General features: G+C 49.5%; 7 protein-coding genes across 7 annotated transcripts; 3 read left to right on the forward strand and 4 right to left on the reverse strand.

The window, feature by feature from the left end:
* Window positions 1–21: 21 nt before the first annotated feature.
* On the forward strand, window positions 22–486 carry N7525_007982 (PaaI family thioesterase; the record flags this gene model as incomplete). Its single annotated transcript, XM_002568407.2, has 1 exon — window positions 22–486. One exon carries the CDS (start codon window positions 22–24, stop codon window positions 484–486), a length of 465 nt encoding a protein of 154 aa, XP_002568453.2.
* Window positions 487–764: 278 nt separating this feature from the next.
* Window positions 765–1,073, reverse strand: N7525_007983 (SDR family NAD(P)-dependent oxidoreductase; the record flags this gene model as incomplete). The annotated part of the gene is made up of 1 exon (XM_061214261.1): window positions 765–1,073. One exon carries the CDS (start codon window positions 1,071–1,073, stop codon window positions 765–767), a length of 309 nt encoding a protein of 102 aa, XP_061068692.1.
* A 1,837-nt stretch (window positions 1,074–2,910) lies between these two features.
* N7525_007984 (uncharacterized protein) lies at window positions 2,911–5,680 on the forward strand (the record flags this gene model as incomplete). The annotated part of the gene is made up of 5 exons (XM_002568408.2): window positions 2,911–2,925; window positions 2,980–3,499; window positions 3,551–4,456; window positions 4,510–4,908; window positions 4,962–5,680. 5 exons carry the CDS (start codon window positions 2,911–2,913, stop codon window positions 5,678–5,680), a joined length of 2,559 nt encoding a protein of 852 aa, XP_002568454.2.
* Window positions 5,681–5,860: 180 nt separating this feature from the next.
* On the reverse strand, window positions 5,861–7,826 carry N7525_007985 (putative extracellular endoglucanase; the record flags this gene model as incomplete). The annotated part of the gene is made up of 5 exons (XM_002568409.2): window positions 5,861–6,022; window positions 6,080–6,881; window positions 6,933–6,954; window positions 7,038–7,388; window positions 7,439–7,826. The coding sequence occupies 5 exons, from the start codon at window positions 7,824–7,826 to the stop codon at window positions 5,861–5,863; spliced, it is 1,725 nt and encodes a 574-aa protein (XP_002568455.1).
* Window positions 7,827–8,526: 700 nt separating this feature from the next.
* On the reverse strand, window positions 8,527–11,236 carry N7525_007986 (MINDY family deubiquitinase; the record flags this gene model as incomplete). Its single annotated transcript, XM_061214262.1, has 3 exons — window positions 8,527–9,618; window positions 9,672–10,603; window positions 10,666–11,236. 3 exons carry the CDS (start codon window positions 11,234–11,236, stop codon window positions 8,527–8,529), a joined length of 2,595 nt encoding a protein of 864 aa, XP_061068693.1.
* Window positions 11,237–11,997: 761 nt separating this feature from the next.
* Window positions 11,998–13,730, forward strand: trm6 (tRNA 1-methyladenosine methyltransferase subunit GCD10; the record flags this gene model as incomplete). The annotated part of the gene is made up of 3 exons (XM_061214263.1): window positions 11,998–12,083; window positions 12,145–12,856; window positions 12,909–13,730. 3 exons carry the CDS (start codon window positions 11,998–12,000, stop codon window positions 13,728–13,730), a joined length of 1,620 nt encoding a protein of 539 aa, XP_061068694.1.
* Window positions 13,731–14,027: 297 nt separating this feature from the next.
* Window positions 14,028–14,928, reverse strand: N7525_007988 (actin-related protein 2/3 complex subunit 3; the record flags this gene model as incomplete). Its single annotated transcript, XM_002568412.2, has 6 exons — window positions 14,028–14,075; window positions 14,132–14,210; window positions 14,273–14,385; window positions 14,456–14,727; window positions 14,821–14,866; window positions 14,923–14,928. 6 exons carry the CDS (start codon window positions 14,926–14,928, stop codon window positions 14,028–14,030), a joined length of 564 nt encoding a protein of 187 aa, XP_002568458.2.
* Between the last annotated feature and the right edge of the window lie 168 nt (window positions 14,929–15,096).

The following is a 15,096-nucleotide window of genomic DNA, read 5'->3' on the forward strand; positions in this document are numbered from 1 at the left end:
TCCCTGAAGTGATCACCCACTATGAATACCACCGAATTGGAGCATGTGCGCGGGGTTTGGGAGCGAACCAAAAATGACAGCCCTATCTATCGCCTTCTTCTACCCGATGTCGATATCATCAGTGCAACCCGCGGCCAGATGCAAGCCCGACTTAAGCTCACAGCGGAACATGTCAATTCCAGGGGCACCGTTCACGGGGCTGTCTCTGCAGCTATAATTGATTGGGCCGGGGGCATGTCGATAGCCACACATGGATATGAGAGGACAGGCGCAAGCATTGATATCCACGTTTCATACCTGTCAACTGCCACTATTGGAGATACCCTGGATATCTCTGCCGTTGCTGATCGGGTGGGGAAGTCAATGGCCTTCACCACTGTCAAAATTTCCCGAGTCATCGACGATCAAGTGGGCCCCTTGGTTTCGAAGGGTTCACACACAAAGTTCCTACCTGTCTCCAAGGAGAATCGTGAACCTAGGAGTTAAGACCTTATTCCAAGGATGTTGTACATAGATATAAATACTGTTTCAATTCTTCAACATCTCCGCGCCAACCTACCAGTTCCACCCAGAACCCTTTTATTTCAAATCGTGTCCTCCCCGTCGAAGATGTTATGCCACCATCCACGATCAATTCCTGACCTGTGATATACTGCGCCTCGTCACTAACCAGGAAGAGCGTAGCATTGGCAACATCCCACGCGTCGCCCATTTTCCCCATCGGAACTTGCGCATGGCGCATCTCCATGTATCTTTCCGCTTGATCATCCGCATATCTGGATACCATACATTTTGTGTACGGGGGTGTCCATGAGCCCAGGAACAACCGTGTTCAGACGCACGCCTTTGGGTGCATAGATGACAGCCGTTGTTTTCATCAACTGAATGATGGCAGCCTTCGTCGGGGAATATCCGACCTGAGCCTTTCCAATGTACCTCAAGCCGGCAATGCTGGCTACACTCACCACTGCGCCACCGCCTTGCTGCTCCATTATCGGTAGAACATGTTGACACATCAAAAACACGCTCTTGAGATTGAGGTCCACCTGGGAATCCCAAACTTCCTCCAACATTGTAGCGGGGGAACCGGGCTCTGACCTCCCAACGTTGTTTATCAGAATATCAATCCGTCCGTGTTTAGCCATACAGGCTTCCACAAGGGTCTTCGTAGATGTCTGACGTCACGTCTGTTTCCACGACGTCGCAAACTCCACCCTCGGTCTCAATGGCCTCTTTAGTCGAAACAGTCGAAGCGAGCGTGCGATTGCCACCAAAGATCTTTGCACCTTGTCGGGCTAGGAGAACAGCGATGGCAGCACCAATTCCCCAACCTTCAGATTGGCTTTGACCGAGGCCAGTGATGAGGGCGACTTTTCCATGGAGAGACAATATAAGGGAAACAATGTATAGTCAAGAAGATAGAATAATATTGTCAGGATGGATCCGTAGATACAGACCTCAAATATATTCACTTATATAAGAAACCAAAAACGGGATTGTCCCGACGACGGGGTTTCCCGCTCCCCAGCGGCATAACTCCCGATACAAAATCCATACACTAACCAGTTATGCACTATTACCTATCTTTGCCGACGGCGTTAGCTAGTATTCCCCCTTCATAGTTATCCAGAGCACAAGGTGTTTTAGTTACATGGGTTGACAGTTGCAAATACAGGGTGCAGTGCAACGTTTCCAGTTTCAAGTAAGGGCTTTAAAGAGCAAAAGACTCGACAGGACAGGTGAGAACGTAGTCTGTGGAGGGGTTACTATGTTGTACACACATTCCTATCTAGGTAGTACATGCATATGTGTGCCAAGACCTGCACGTTCACATTTCTATACATTGAGTTGTATGTTGTACTCCCTACAGTCTGTCGTCTATATTGTACAACATACAGGTATGTACGTACATAGTCTACATGTACTACACGTAAGTCTCACCTGCTGCCAGGTGGTCGACTCTTCAAATGTCGTCGTCTAGCATCCGTCTAGCATCTATCATCTACTCCATACCATCAATCCATTTACTATCTAGAACATATTTTCCACCAGATGAGACACGTCAGATATTCTCGAACGATCCCACGTGTGCACAGATATTAATATTATTTCCTCATGATATATCTTCACATTTCAGGCTCCCGTGTTAACATTCTCCATATGCTGTAAACGCAAGTTTCCACCGCCAGACCCCCTTACATTCCTGAAAACCATTGGGGGAAAAAGTATCCAATTACTACCTGCCTACCTAGGTAGGTACCTAGGTATCCATGGATTCTTCCAAGGTTCTATCAAATCCATGGAAGAGATCCTTGCGGGTTGGCATTACATTGATACTATTGGTCCGTTCAAATGAAAGTTCTCACATTCAGGGGGTTGATCGATTAGCGCCAAATCTTCCCAAGGTTTGTTTTTTTTTTCCCTAAGGTTCCTAGGTTCCTTCGGGAGACCCGCATTGGCCAATGAGATTCTTTTCCCTCTCTGTATTTTTCAATTCACTTCCATGTACACAGCAATTGAGATGAATTTTCAATTTGTTTTTTTCTGATTTTCTAATTTCGATTCTTTTCCCATGTCCTTCACAGGTTCTGCACGTTTTGGAATTTCCTCTGGACATATCGATACATATAGAGCACCTCCACAGGTACTCGCCAAGGCAAAGAAGACCCGCAAACTATCGGATCGACATGAGCACTTTGGATTAATCTTCAAGCCGGGCCTATCAGCTCTTCCATGCACGAACTTCTCAGTCTCCATTGTGGGTGACAGGTCGTAAGCGGGGACCATGCAAAGAGTATTGCTTTTTTCTTTGCTTCTTTTTTGACCCGGGGAACTTGCTCCGTACAGCCCCCTCTTTCCTGTCATTTCCTTGGCTTTTATGTCTTCTTGTTTCCCAAGACTATACTCACCATGGAGAGTATAACGGTATAATCAACCCCCCCATTAACTATGTAGAGATCTTTTGCTAATCTGTTCAAGGATAACGACGCAAATATTGGATCGGCACGAGGCGACGCGTCGACCGCCTCTGGTGATGTCGCCAGCGGTCTTACCGGGGGAGGGGGCTCATCCGGCTCTGCCCTGGTGATGACTCTATTGCCTGCACTTGTCTACGCCGCGTTTTGGATTAGCCTCTTTCTGATATTTCGGCGCACTCAGCGCAGATGGTACGCTCCGAGGTCCTACTTGCCCGACATACATGAGCATCAACGGAGTCCCGAGTTGCCTTCTGGCTGGGTAAACTGGCTCGGCACATTTTTAAAAATTGAAGATAATCATGTGCTCCACCACTCATCGCTAGACGGTTATCTTTTCCTGCGATTTTTGCGCGTCCTGGCTGCGACATGTCTGACAGGCTGTGTGATTACATGGCCAATTCTGCTGCCCCTTCATGCCACTGGGGGCAACGGCAATACAGAGCTCGACAAGCTAAGTTTCAGTAACGTCAAGAACCCCAGCAGATACTATGCCAATGTTATAGTGGCATGTGTCTACTTCAGTGAGTTCTCAGTTGTTCACTCGCAAAACTAGCCCTACTGACCATGTATAGCGTTCGTATTTTATGTCGTGGTCAGAGAAAGCCTGTATTATGCAAACCTCCGCCAGGCCTACCTCAACTCGCCAGCCTATGCATCTCGAATGTCGTCCCGTACAGTCCTCTTCATGTCAGTTCCGGATGCCTACAAGAACGAGAAGAAACTACGTCAAGTATTTGGAGACTCGATCTGCCGAACTTGGATTACCTCCGACTGCTCCAAGTTGGAAAAGATGGTCGCTCAACGGGATCGACTAGCTGAGAAGTTAGAAACCGCAGAGACCAAGCTCATTCGGCGAGCAAATAAAGTTCGCACTCAAGCAATCAAAACAGGTGAATGGAATTCCGATACGTGCCTGGATTGCGAGTCAAGCAACCCGGCATGGTCTCACAAGGTCAAACGTCCCATGCATCGACTGAAATTCTTCGGCGAAAAAGTCGACACTATCCACTGGTATCGGGCTGAGCTCGCAAAGAAAATCGAAGAGGTCTCGAATCTACAAGCCAAACACCAAAATGGCGAAGCAAAACAGCTCAGTGCAATCTTTGTCGAATTCAACAGCCAGGCCGATGCACAAGTCGCCCTGCAAACCCTATCGCATCACCAGCCGTTTCACATGACGCCTCGCTTTATTGGAGTTTCCCCTAGCGAGGTCGTATGGTCGGCACTGAATCTTAGCTGGTGGCAAAGAATTGTTAGGAGATTCGCAATCCAGGGATTCCTGGCGGCGATGGTCATTTTTTGGTCGTTTCCTGCGGCAATCGTGGGTGCGATTTCGAACATCACATACATCTGCACGCTGATTCCCTTCCTCGGCTTCATTCTTGACTTGCCCGATTTCATCAAAGGAGCGATTGAGGGTCTTCTTCCTGCCGCGGCCCTAGCGGCGTTGATGTCGTTAGTGCCGATCATATGTCGCAGTATGTTCCCCTGGTCTGCCTTGTTCGTTGAACCCTTGCTGACTTCTACATAGTATGCGCTAGGCGAGCTGGAGTTCCATCCAAGGCACGAGTTGAGTTGTTCACACAAAGCGCTCACTTTGTCTTTCAAGTGGTACAAGTGTTCTTGGTCACGACCTTGACGTCGGCTGCGTCGGCTGCTACTGCACAAATCGTCAAGGATCCTCTCTCGGTCAAAGATCTGCTGGCGCAGAACCTGCCCAAGGCGACCAATTTCTACATTTCTTACTTCATTCTGCAGGGATTGAGCATGAGTTCTCTGGCACTGGTTCAAATTGTCAGTGCCTTGGTGTTCAAATTTGTCACCACATTCTTTGCCTATTCCCCTCGTCGTCTGTTTCAAGGATGGGCCGAACTTGCCTCTCTCAGTTGGGGCAATGTCTTCCCCGTCTTCACCAACATGGCTGTAATTGGTAAGCGATACCCTACTGCTTTCTAACGAGGATTAACTGACCCGATTTGTTAGCGTTGACCTATTCATGCATTGCACCTCTGATTCTGGGATTTGCCTTCCTCGGGCTTTATCTTGTATACCAAGCCTACCGATACAACTTCCTCTTTGTATATGATATCGAAGTCGACACAAAGGGACTAGTCTACCCACGAGCCCTGCAACACTTGCTAACCGGTCTCTACCTGGCTGAGATTTGCATGATAGGACTTTGCGCCATCAGGGGCGCTATCGGCCCAGTCATCATCATGGTTCTATTCCTGATCGGCAACATTCTGGCACACATGTCGCTCAACGATGCACTCGCCCCTCTGAATAGTTTCCTACCACGGTCCCTTGACGCCGAAGAGGAAATGCTTCAAGAGAGAGAAGATGCAGTGGCAGCGATCAACGAAGAGCGCCGCCCACGCGCGATGGCCTTCTGGAGATGGTTCCACCCGAACGTATACAAAGATTATGCTGCTTTGCGTCAAAAGGTTCGACGCAATGTGGAGAGGGTTACCTACACGCCCGAAGAGATGCGCACAGCATATTTCGAGCCATGTGTAGCATCACCACCGCCGACCTTGTGGATCCCACGCGACAAGTGGGGTTTTAGTAGCCATGAGGTTATGGAGACAGATTCGATAATCAGCATCACGGATGAGGGTGCGCACCTGGATGACAAGAACAAGATCGTGTGGGATAAATATGACCCTCATCTTCCTTTACGGGAATTGAAAACCCTGTATTGATCATGGCTATCTGCCATGGAATTTAATGACTTGATGACCGATTGGGAGGATGCTTTTGTACATAAATTCTGTTATTAGATACCGAGGCTATTAAGCAAAGCCCGATCAAGCGCACTCAAATGATGTTTGTGATATAACTGGTCCATTTCCTTGGTAAACCCCATTGAGATAGAACCCCCATCAGACGGTCAAGGTAAAGTTGACAGCATTCGCAACACCATTATCCCGCGGGAAAAACTCGAAGGTGAATACAGTCGATTCGCCAGCAGAGATGACGGAGCTAATAGCAGATGAAGTGAGGATTACATGGGAGTCGTCCCAGTTATACTGGCTACTATAGGTCTATATCGAAGTATTAGCATTGGCCAAAAGGTACACGAGGAGTAGGGCTCAGCTTACAGCTCTGGCTTGTTGGATAGGACCCAGCGATACTGTCCAGTCATCGACCAGGTATTTTCCACTTGTGGTCAAAGCCTTTACTGCAGCGACAGTTGGTAGTCCACCCCAGGTGATTGGGATCGATAGGTCAGAGCCGGAGACAGACGAGGCCACTGCCGACGTAGATGACAGAGTTGGAGCCTTCCATTGTACAATTTGGATAACAGGGGACGTGTCACCCCCCGAGAACTTCAGGGTTAGAGTGGCGATGACACCCGGTGCTGTCGTGGACGAAAGATGCTTGGATAAATATGAGGCCGTGAAGATTATATTCGCACCCGAGACAGAATAGTCTGTTCCGGACAAGGTAGAGCCAGTAGAGTCACTGATCGACGAGAGCTTGTTACCGTTGAAGATAAATGGAAGAGTCTGTTCCGTCACGTCTGTTCCATACTGATGGAAAATATAAGCCGACGATGACTGAGTGGTTGCAGAAGCGTCCTCTGTACTGTCTGGCAGACTATTTGCAGTAGACTCGGTGGATTTTGTGATGATCGAGAGTGAGTTAGTGTCACGCCAGACCCCGGTGGTTCGATCCAAGTGGTCCAGTCCATTATCCCACAGCACGCAGGAGATGTCAAGACTGGCTGCAGTCTTGGTCAAGAAGTCAACGTACTTCCATCGAGCAGCGGGCTCGGTGTTGGTGGGTGAAGCATCATATTCACCCAAAAGGAGAGGTACATCAGGGAAAGTGTTGCGCAGCCGCTGGAAGTCAGACTGTACAGCAGACTTGTCACTGTCAGAGCCCCAAATAGTCTTTCCCCTGTTCGAAGTCAGTAAAATAATAGCTAATATGCTGGGCCTATACTCTTACCAAGCGCTGAAAATGAAGTCGTCTAGAAGCCAGGCAGTTCAGTCAGTTCAACTCAGTTCAACTCGACACATAATACCGGTAGGTATAGTTTGATATATCACTCACAGGGACTGTAGTAGTGGAACTGAATAGCATATGGGTTTGAAAACCCAGAAGGTGCAACAAACCAGTCTGCAGTCTTGATGCTATCCTGAGCACCTCCAACTAGAGTAACGACTCTTTGCGAGTTGAACCCACCGGCATCATTAATCGCCTGGAGGAAGATCTTGTTCAGCTTGTTGATCTTGGTACCGTCGGCCGCAGTATTGCACGGAGGCTCATTGATGGGTTCAAAGGCAACGAGGTTCGATTTACAGGCCAACTTGGTCCCAATTTGATACCAGAGGCTGTAGAATTTCTCTTCAATCATGGTAAGATTGGCTCCGGATTGGGTAACATCAGCCCAATTCCATGAATCTGTTTGCGGTCAGTCAAAGTCAACTTGGATTATACAAGGTATATCATACCATGATGCACATCAACGATAGCGTACAGTCCACGGGCCACAATCATATCGACCACATCGGAGACTCGGTCCAACCATGTTGGGTCAACTGTCCAATCAGGTGAACTTCCGATAAAGTGATCAGCCCAGGTAACTGGGAGTCGAACACTCTTGAAGCCGGCATCCTTCACGGTATCAAATGTCGACGCCACAACTGGTACATTATTCCAAGATCCCTCATCGGGGATAGCATCAAGTGTATTTCCTAGATTCCAACCGGGATGTAGATTAGACACAAAATCGGCGGCTGAGATTGCGCTAAATGTTCCAGTGCACACAGCCCCTGTTGGGGCAGCAGTAGCTGTCTGGGCTATCCCGAGAGCCACGATGGCAGAAAGCAGAATCTGCATGGCAAGGTCTATTATTGGATGATACCTACAGATGATTTCGCAAAGGACAAACGCAAGGACAAAGGCAACGGCACCTCAAGGACATTTATAGATAACCAATTTTTATATTAAGCCCTGATCCTTGCGGCCCGGCGGACCGGGGTATTCTTCAGGAAGACCACATTGGAGTGTGCCAAAGCGCCCTTTGACTTTGAAGAGTAGAGATGAGTTGCATGTACAATAGTAGACTTGGCATAGCTTCCAAGGTTGCATCTATGCACTTTTGAGTCTTTCTACGGGGAAAAGACTAGTTATCTGGGAAAAGGCGCCATAATAACTCCTCCAATGAGAAGCCTTTCCCCCAACAGATACAATGCGAGAATCCTTTAATTTCCCCAAACTGAGGACAAATTAGTTGTAGTCCATGCGGACAAGTCCCGGAAAAGGTAGCCATTTCCTATGTCACCTGGTTAGATGTCTTTAATAGCCCCGCTCCTGTAGAAGGCGCGGACAAGGTCCGTGTTGGTTTTATAGATCCGTGGAGAATGGGGAGAATGAGGAGAACGAGAAAATGAGAAGAAACTAGTTTGTTTCATATGGAACCAAAGTAATCAAAGACATTCGTTTCTCTACAATATATATCGTTTGTAGGCGTCATATTCATTCCAGCGCATTGGCGTAAAGTATCAGTGCCACTCATCATTTCCAGGTTTTGCATTGGTCACATCACTATGCATCCACCTCGGTCCCGTTCTGTCTCCATTACGTTATGATCCCCTGTACGTACAAACGGACGTTGTCGGTGAGAATACTGTGAAGTTCGATTCCGCGAATTTCGGTTGCCGGGGTACTGATTTCCTGCGGCACCGTATGGCCTTCTATCAGGGGGAGAATAGCGCGGCCCGCTAGCAGCTTGCTCATAGGGAGGAGGAGGTGCGTTTGGGTCCTCAGGGTCGGGCCCATGTGACTGAGGTCTAGGCTGAGAAGTAATCACATTGGCAACGCTCGAAGTTCGATTAGGTACATTGCTCAACCGAGGCGAAGGCGATGGTCGATTGGAAGAATTATTCGGAGCAGGCGTGCGACGATCACGAGCCTGTTCGTTCCTAGCATTCTCGCGTCGCTCCTCCTCTTGGAACTGAAGTGAGAGCGCATAGGCATAGTCTGCATCACTCTGTTCTTGTGTCGGCTGAGGGGATTTCGGTGCTTCGTCCGCATTTGGAGAATGCGTGGCTGGCTCATTCGATGTTTGGGGGCCCGCGAGACCACCAGATGGGGCTGAAGGACCAGTGCCCACGGGGCGAAAGTCGCCAGAGTAATATTCTGTGTTGAACCCTGTCACATCGACTAGAGATTCCCAAACTACCTCGGCATGGCCCGCATATCCAGCATCGGTGACCAAAGTATACAGTTGGTGGGATTGCGGGTGTTTATATAGAGTCGAGAAATGGTCGTTGCGGAAAAGAATGGAGACGGATCCGGGCGCAAGTTTAGTCGAGAGCTGTGTCAAACCAAATGGGCTTAATTGCGTCGCATTCTCAATTTCCACGAACCGCTGGATCATTTGGATATCCGCCATGGTATTCTCTTCCGCAGGTTCAAGTGCCTCGCCTCGTGTCACCCGTTCCTCGAACTCTTGTCTGCGAAAAGGCAACATTTGAATATCCTCGTAATACTGAGCAGTGCGTGACATTGCATCATAAGTAGGACTAGACCAAGACGCTAGCCAGCCATGGATCAATGGTATACCAAACGTGCTGTACAGTCGAAGATCACTGGTTTCGAGGAAAGTGCCAAATCCTTCAGGAGAATCCTAACTGTAGGTTAGTATAGGTGACCACTGAGAGATACATCGCATGTACTCACCATTGTCAAACGTGGATTGACATTCATGCCCGTATGCAGCATTGTCAGGAATTGGGTGAGGGCCTCGATGTCTGGGAACTCCTCATCAGGGCCCAGGCATGTTGTCAACTCTTCAAACATCGCCTCGATTAGCAGACCCAGAGAAATTTGCTCGCGGGTCGACAGAGCTCTAACGATTGGGGGATGAGCGTTGGGGTTCGCGCGCAGCACCAGTGCATTTATGAGCGCCAGCAGTGGACAGGGTCCGTTTTGATTTTGGACCAAAATCGGGGACTCCAGCAGTTGACCACTTTGATCTGTCCATCGGATTAGTCGAATGGTATAGGTTTCTGACCTTTGTTCCTTTTGTCGTGCAGCTTCTGTCGCAGATAGTATGGGGCTTGCTTTAGGTTGTTGTGGGTGCCCAATCATGGAAGGTGTAAGCTCCTGTTTTTCTGACAATGGTTTTGCTCCGTTCGCGGCTGGCTCTGAGTACACCGAAGACGCAGCATGAGACCCAGCCTCGGCCCCTGAATTGCCAGCGACGCCAAATGCATCCAAATCGATTAGTTCGTGAGACGTAGCAGAGGTTCGACTCGAGAGAGTAACAGATGGAGTATTGACTTCAGCATCTGATCCAAGTCTCCCTGGATTGGATGAATGTCTATATTGCGCATGGGCATGGCTTTCCACATCAGAGGGTTCAGACGGCTGCACAGAAACCGCAGGGGCATATGGATTAGACTGCGCTCCTTGCAGATAGACCTCTTGGGGGGCCGAGACCTTGATGGACTGTTGAGACCCCCACGGTGAGTTATCATCAAGGTGGTGGCCGCCCAACACGGGGCGTTGCTCGGAATGAGAAGGAGGACGAGGATCCTCGGCCCATGGGGATCCTTGTTCCGGTCCGTCTAAAAGAGAGAGCCGTGCAGTCATCGGAATATATCCTTCGGCTGTAAATTGTTAGCAACCAACATTAGTTTGAGAGAGCTTTCAGAAGCAAGTAATGTCGTACACTGGCTCAATGCGTCACTGTTTGAAGTCGCATGTGAATCACGCCCCCACTCATTGCGATCCAAGGGATCTTGAGTATGATCTGCCGGCCTGGGCTTTAAGAATGGATTATTCGACTGCAACTGTACCGGGACCTCTCCTTTCGAGCCCTGATCGGCGTCGGACGTTGGCCGCCACACATTTTCAGCCGCTCCTGGTGGTTGGCCTACCATAAATGTAGGTGAATCCCATTGCCGGTTGGTATCTGCATGTTCCTTGTATGCTCCCTCATACTGATCATATGGACGGGAATGGCCATCATCCGGCCTGCTGGTATTGTCTGGCCAGGAGTTCGGAGGCTGACTGGTGGGAGACCCCATCGGCGACCGCTGTGCTTCTTCAAGCGGCATCAGGTCAAACGCAGGTGATGTGTTGAGGTCGGGGGAGTAGATCGAGTCCTCAGAAGGAAATCGGTTCAAACGAGTCGGGCGGGAGGATGCAGAGTTGGGTGATTTAGGCGAACGTGCGCCCGGTCGAGCATTTGACTTGTTAATATTCTCCAGACGTGGTGGGGGCTGTTTGCGCAGGCCCATGAAGACGTCCGTTGACCTTTTGGGTGGCGGAGGGAAGGTTTGAGTTTGTGTATAGTTCTAGGGGAAGGCTAACAAAGCACTTGACGTCGAGAATACCCTTAATAAGAGTTTGTATTTCTGATCAAAGAGTGGATTCAGGGTGTAAGCTCAAAGGTTGAAATAATAACAATAAGCCATTAGATACTCCGTAGTTATAGGAAAAACGCCTTGCGCTGGGGCGGCAGGGGCTGAAATGCCCGTATACGTAATTGATGGGCAACACCTGCAACACCTGGGCAGCCTATCGTTTAGCTCGAGGAAAGTTCATGCTCCAAATGAAGAGAAAGTGATGTTCAAAGCAATGACGAAGGTGGATGATGATCTCAGGAGTCTCTTGAGGTCTCTGTCTCGCAAGGCACCCGGATTCCGCAGATCCACCATTTCCTGGTTAACCTGGGGGAAGCTTCCACGCCGGTATGTGTATTTACCGTATTATTCACATGGAAGAGAGGTCCCAGTTAGCGTGGCGGTGTAAGTATGGTATGGGGCGGTATGCTGCAGACTTATGACGGAATGGATGGGGAGCTAGTAATTTAAGGCATTAAGTCCAGGCATCAATAAATCTCAAGGCATCAATTCTTAAGGCATCAATATCCCGGACTATCTATCCACCCGGCTGGGAGTATGCTCGTCCTCTGATTGGCTGTTATTCTATCGGCCATAAAAGTCCCCAGAATAATTTTGTGGAAAGAGCTCGAGGCAAGGCTGTTCTATCGCCAATCATGCATTCCTATATTCGCCCGGGCCAGTACGTGGCTATCCGGCTCCAGTCAGATCAGTTAAGGCTCATCCAGATCGTTCCCGATACGTAAGTACTTTTTCGCTCTATGCGGGGGAAGATTCCATCGCAAGAACTAACGTTGGGTCAGAATCGTCAATTTGGGTAGATTTGGTAGCTTTACCGCGAATCAGATTATTGGACGACCGTTCTATTTCACCTTTGAAATCCTTGATGCGTGCGACGAGGCTGGCCACCAGCTCCGGGTCGTGTCAGCAACGGAGTTGCATGCGGAGACCCTCCTCGCGGGGGAGGGAGACGGGGAGGGCGACGACGTGGAAACTGGCGAAAATGGAGTCCCGATGCGAACAAATCGTGAAATCGTTGACGAAAACTCTTCCCAGAAGTTGACTTTGCAGGAAATTGAAGAATTGAAGAGAGAGGCCGGTGGCGCGGGGAAAGACATTGTCGCAAAGCTCTTGGAATCGCACAGCGCAATAGACCAGAAGACTGCATTTTCTCTTGCCAAATACACACTGCGAAAACGCAAGAAGTATCTGAAGCGGTTTACCGTCCTCCCACTGGACGTTGGCCTTCTCGCCAATTACTTGATCGAAGAACGGGATGCGCAAAGGTCCATGGAGCTACGTGATGAACATATTGGTCTCATCGGGTGCTGGGGTAATGTACATCACAGCGGAAACATTGAAGTGGGTGAGGGGATGAAGCCACATGGACGCTATGCCATCGTCGACGAGACTGGCGGACTTGTTGTTGCCGCGATGGCTGAGCGCATGGGAATTTTATACCCGCACGATGCCGATGAAGAGCCCACAGAAGAGCAAGATGTTCCAGCCCACGATGTTCCAGCCCACGATGCCGCAGAATCCCAACATACCAATGCCCCCCCCAAAGCCACGGCGCATACGTCCCCAGCCAATGTCCGCTACTACCAACACCATCACCGTTATCCACCCATACTCACAACCGAACTTGTCACTCTTGAAATTCTTTGGCTATGACACCAATAACCCCGATGAATCCCACCCTCTCCACACCCATCTCAAATCAATTTCTTGGATGCAGTTGGCTGACCCCAATTCCGATCCGCTCTACGCCAACGAACCACCCATCATACCTGCAGAGGAATTGGCTGAACTTAAACAAAGCAAGCGCAGTGCGTATTACCACAAGCGCAATCGATGGGCGCGAGTTAAAGCAGTTGTGGATGAGGGACGGGCCGGTAACTTCGACGGTCTGATCGTGTCCACCTTGCTAGAGCCGGCAAGCGTTCTGAGGACAATGGTCCCACTCCTTGCGGGGTCTGCTCCGGTGGTCGTGTATTCTCCGACAGTCGAGTCTCTGGTTGAATTGGCAGACATGTACTCCACTGCTCGGAGGACCGCATTTATCAACAAAAAGCGAGAATTGGAGTTGCAGAGTTCCGAAGGAGAGGCCGTCGATTTGTCCTCACTCCATGAAGAATTCGTCGTCGATCCGACCATTCTCCTTCCACCGACCTTGCAAACGTCGCGGGTGCGTCCATGGCAAGTTCTGCCTGGTCGAACCCACCCCCTCATGACTGGACGTGGTGGCGCAGAGGGATATCTCTTCCATGGCATTCGCGTACTCCCCACCACACAGAATATCCAGGCTGCTGGCAACGTTCGCAAGAGACGGAAGGTGGAAACGACATCTACCCCGATCAGTGATCGAGATGTGGAGATGACGTCCTAGGTTTCACGAATGAATGCCCTAAATGCCCTCAAAATAGATCGAATAGCATTTCAATGTACAACTACTACAACTTCTTAGCTTTGGTGTTCTGACTTACCCTAGCTGGCACCCCTTATTTGGGCATACTGGACGTCGAGTTAGGGCTAGTCTGTGACGAGTTTTGGCTCCCAGGTCTGCAAGTAGACACACCCAAGTCTCTCTGGTAGTTACGCAAAGCGCTCGATGTGGTGTTGAATCAAGTATCAAATTCATTCGTGCGCTGAATTTCATCAAACAATATACAGCAACGCTCGTCATCTAGAGACTCTTTCCCATGAACTTTCTCTTCGTGAAACTCAGCCAAAACTAGAATTGGTCAGTATTCGGGGTATATTGAGAATATATACTTTGCTCCCTCTTACCTTTGATGGCCCGACTCCACCGGGGTATAATCTAGCGTGTAGGCGGATGGCGATCTCCTGTCGCACCTGCGAAATGTACCTAGAATCGCAAGAACCCGTCAGCTAAAAATGCAGTGCAACTTATAGAAGCAAAAATCTCACTGGCGAAGAGTCTCGGCATCCTGGCGGTCACGCGGGGGCTCAAAGGCCTGGTTAAGCGGGAACGACACGTCACCGGGAATAGCAAAGCTGTCGAGGGCGGCGTTGGTCAAGGCCTGGAAATACAATTGTCAATGATATAGTTCTGCTATACCGGGGCTCTTGACAAAAAGCATCCAAATTTACCTTCTCCGCATCACGGGCAGTCATAGTTGGCTTGACCTTTCCTAGGCAGTCGCTGATAAACAGAGTTCCATAAATGAGCATGCGGTCCGCGGGGCCGTTGATCTCAAAGTTGCGGAACAAGACATTGGCACGGAAGAGCGATAGGATTTCATCGACGCAATCATATGATTCACTTTCTGGCGACACATCGAGGTCGTCGGTGTTGGGAAGCGGGGGCAATGTGTATGCGGGGCCGCGAGTACGGGTGCGGAGGGGTAGGATAGGGAAATTTCCTAGTTTGGAGAGGTCCTGTGGTCAACTTGGGTCCTTGACATGTTCGATACACAGCTCAGGAACTCCTGCGCTAGGCTTGATAGGAGTTGTACCTATCACGGGGACATCGCGGTCCTCCAGGAAGATAGAGTGGTATGCCTGCATTGAGGGTTAATAACAGACTTCGCACACATACGAAGGGTCCAAAGACATACAGGCATCTTGAATGCGTCAAATAATCAAATTGGGAGGAAGTTCAATCCAAGAGACCGGGGGGATAAGTTGACCCGTTGAAGGTTAGGCAGTTGAGGGATGTCATCTGTGGAGTCCCCAAGCTCCATGATTTTCCGCCCCGAGCCTCTTTACGCGCTCTACGCGTCAAACCATTT

This window comes from Penicillium rubens, assembly GCF_028828025.1.
Source record: "Penicillium rubens strain IBT 27055 chromosome Unknown utg000003l_segment0_segment0, whole genome shotgun sequence".
NCBI lineage: Eukaryota > Fungi > Ascomycota > Eurotiomycetes > Eurotiales > Aspergillaceae > Penicillium > Penicillium rubens.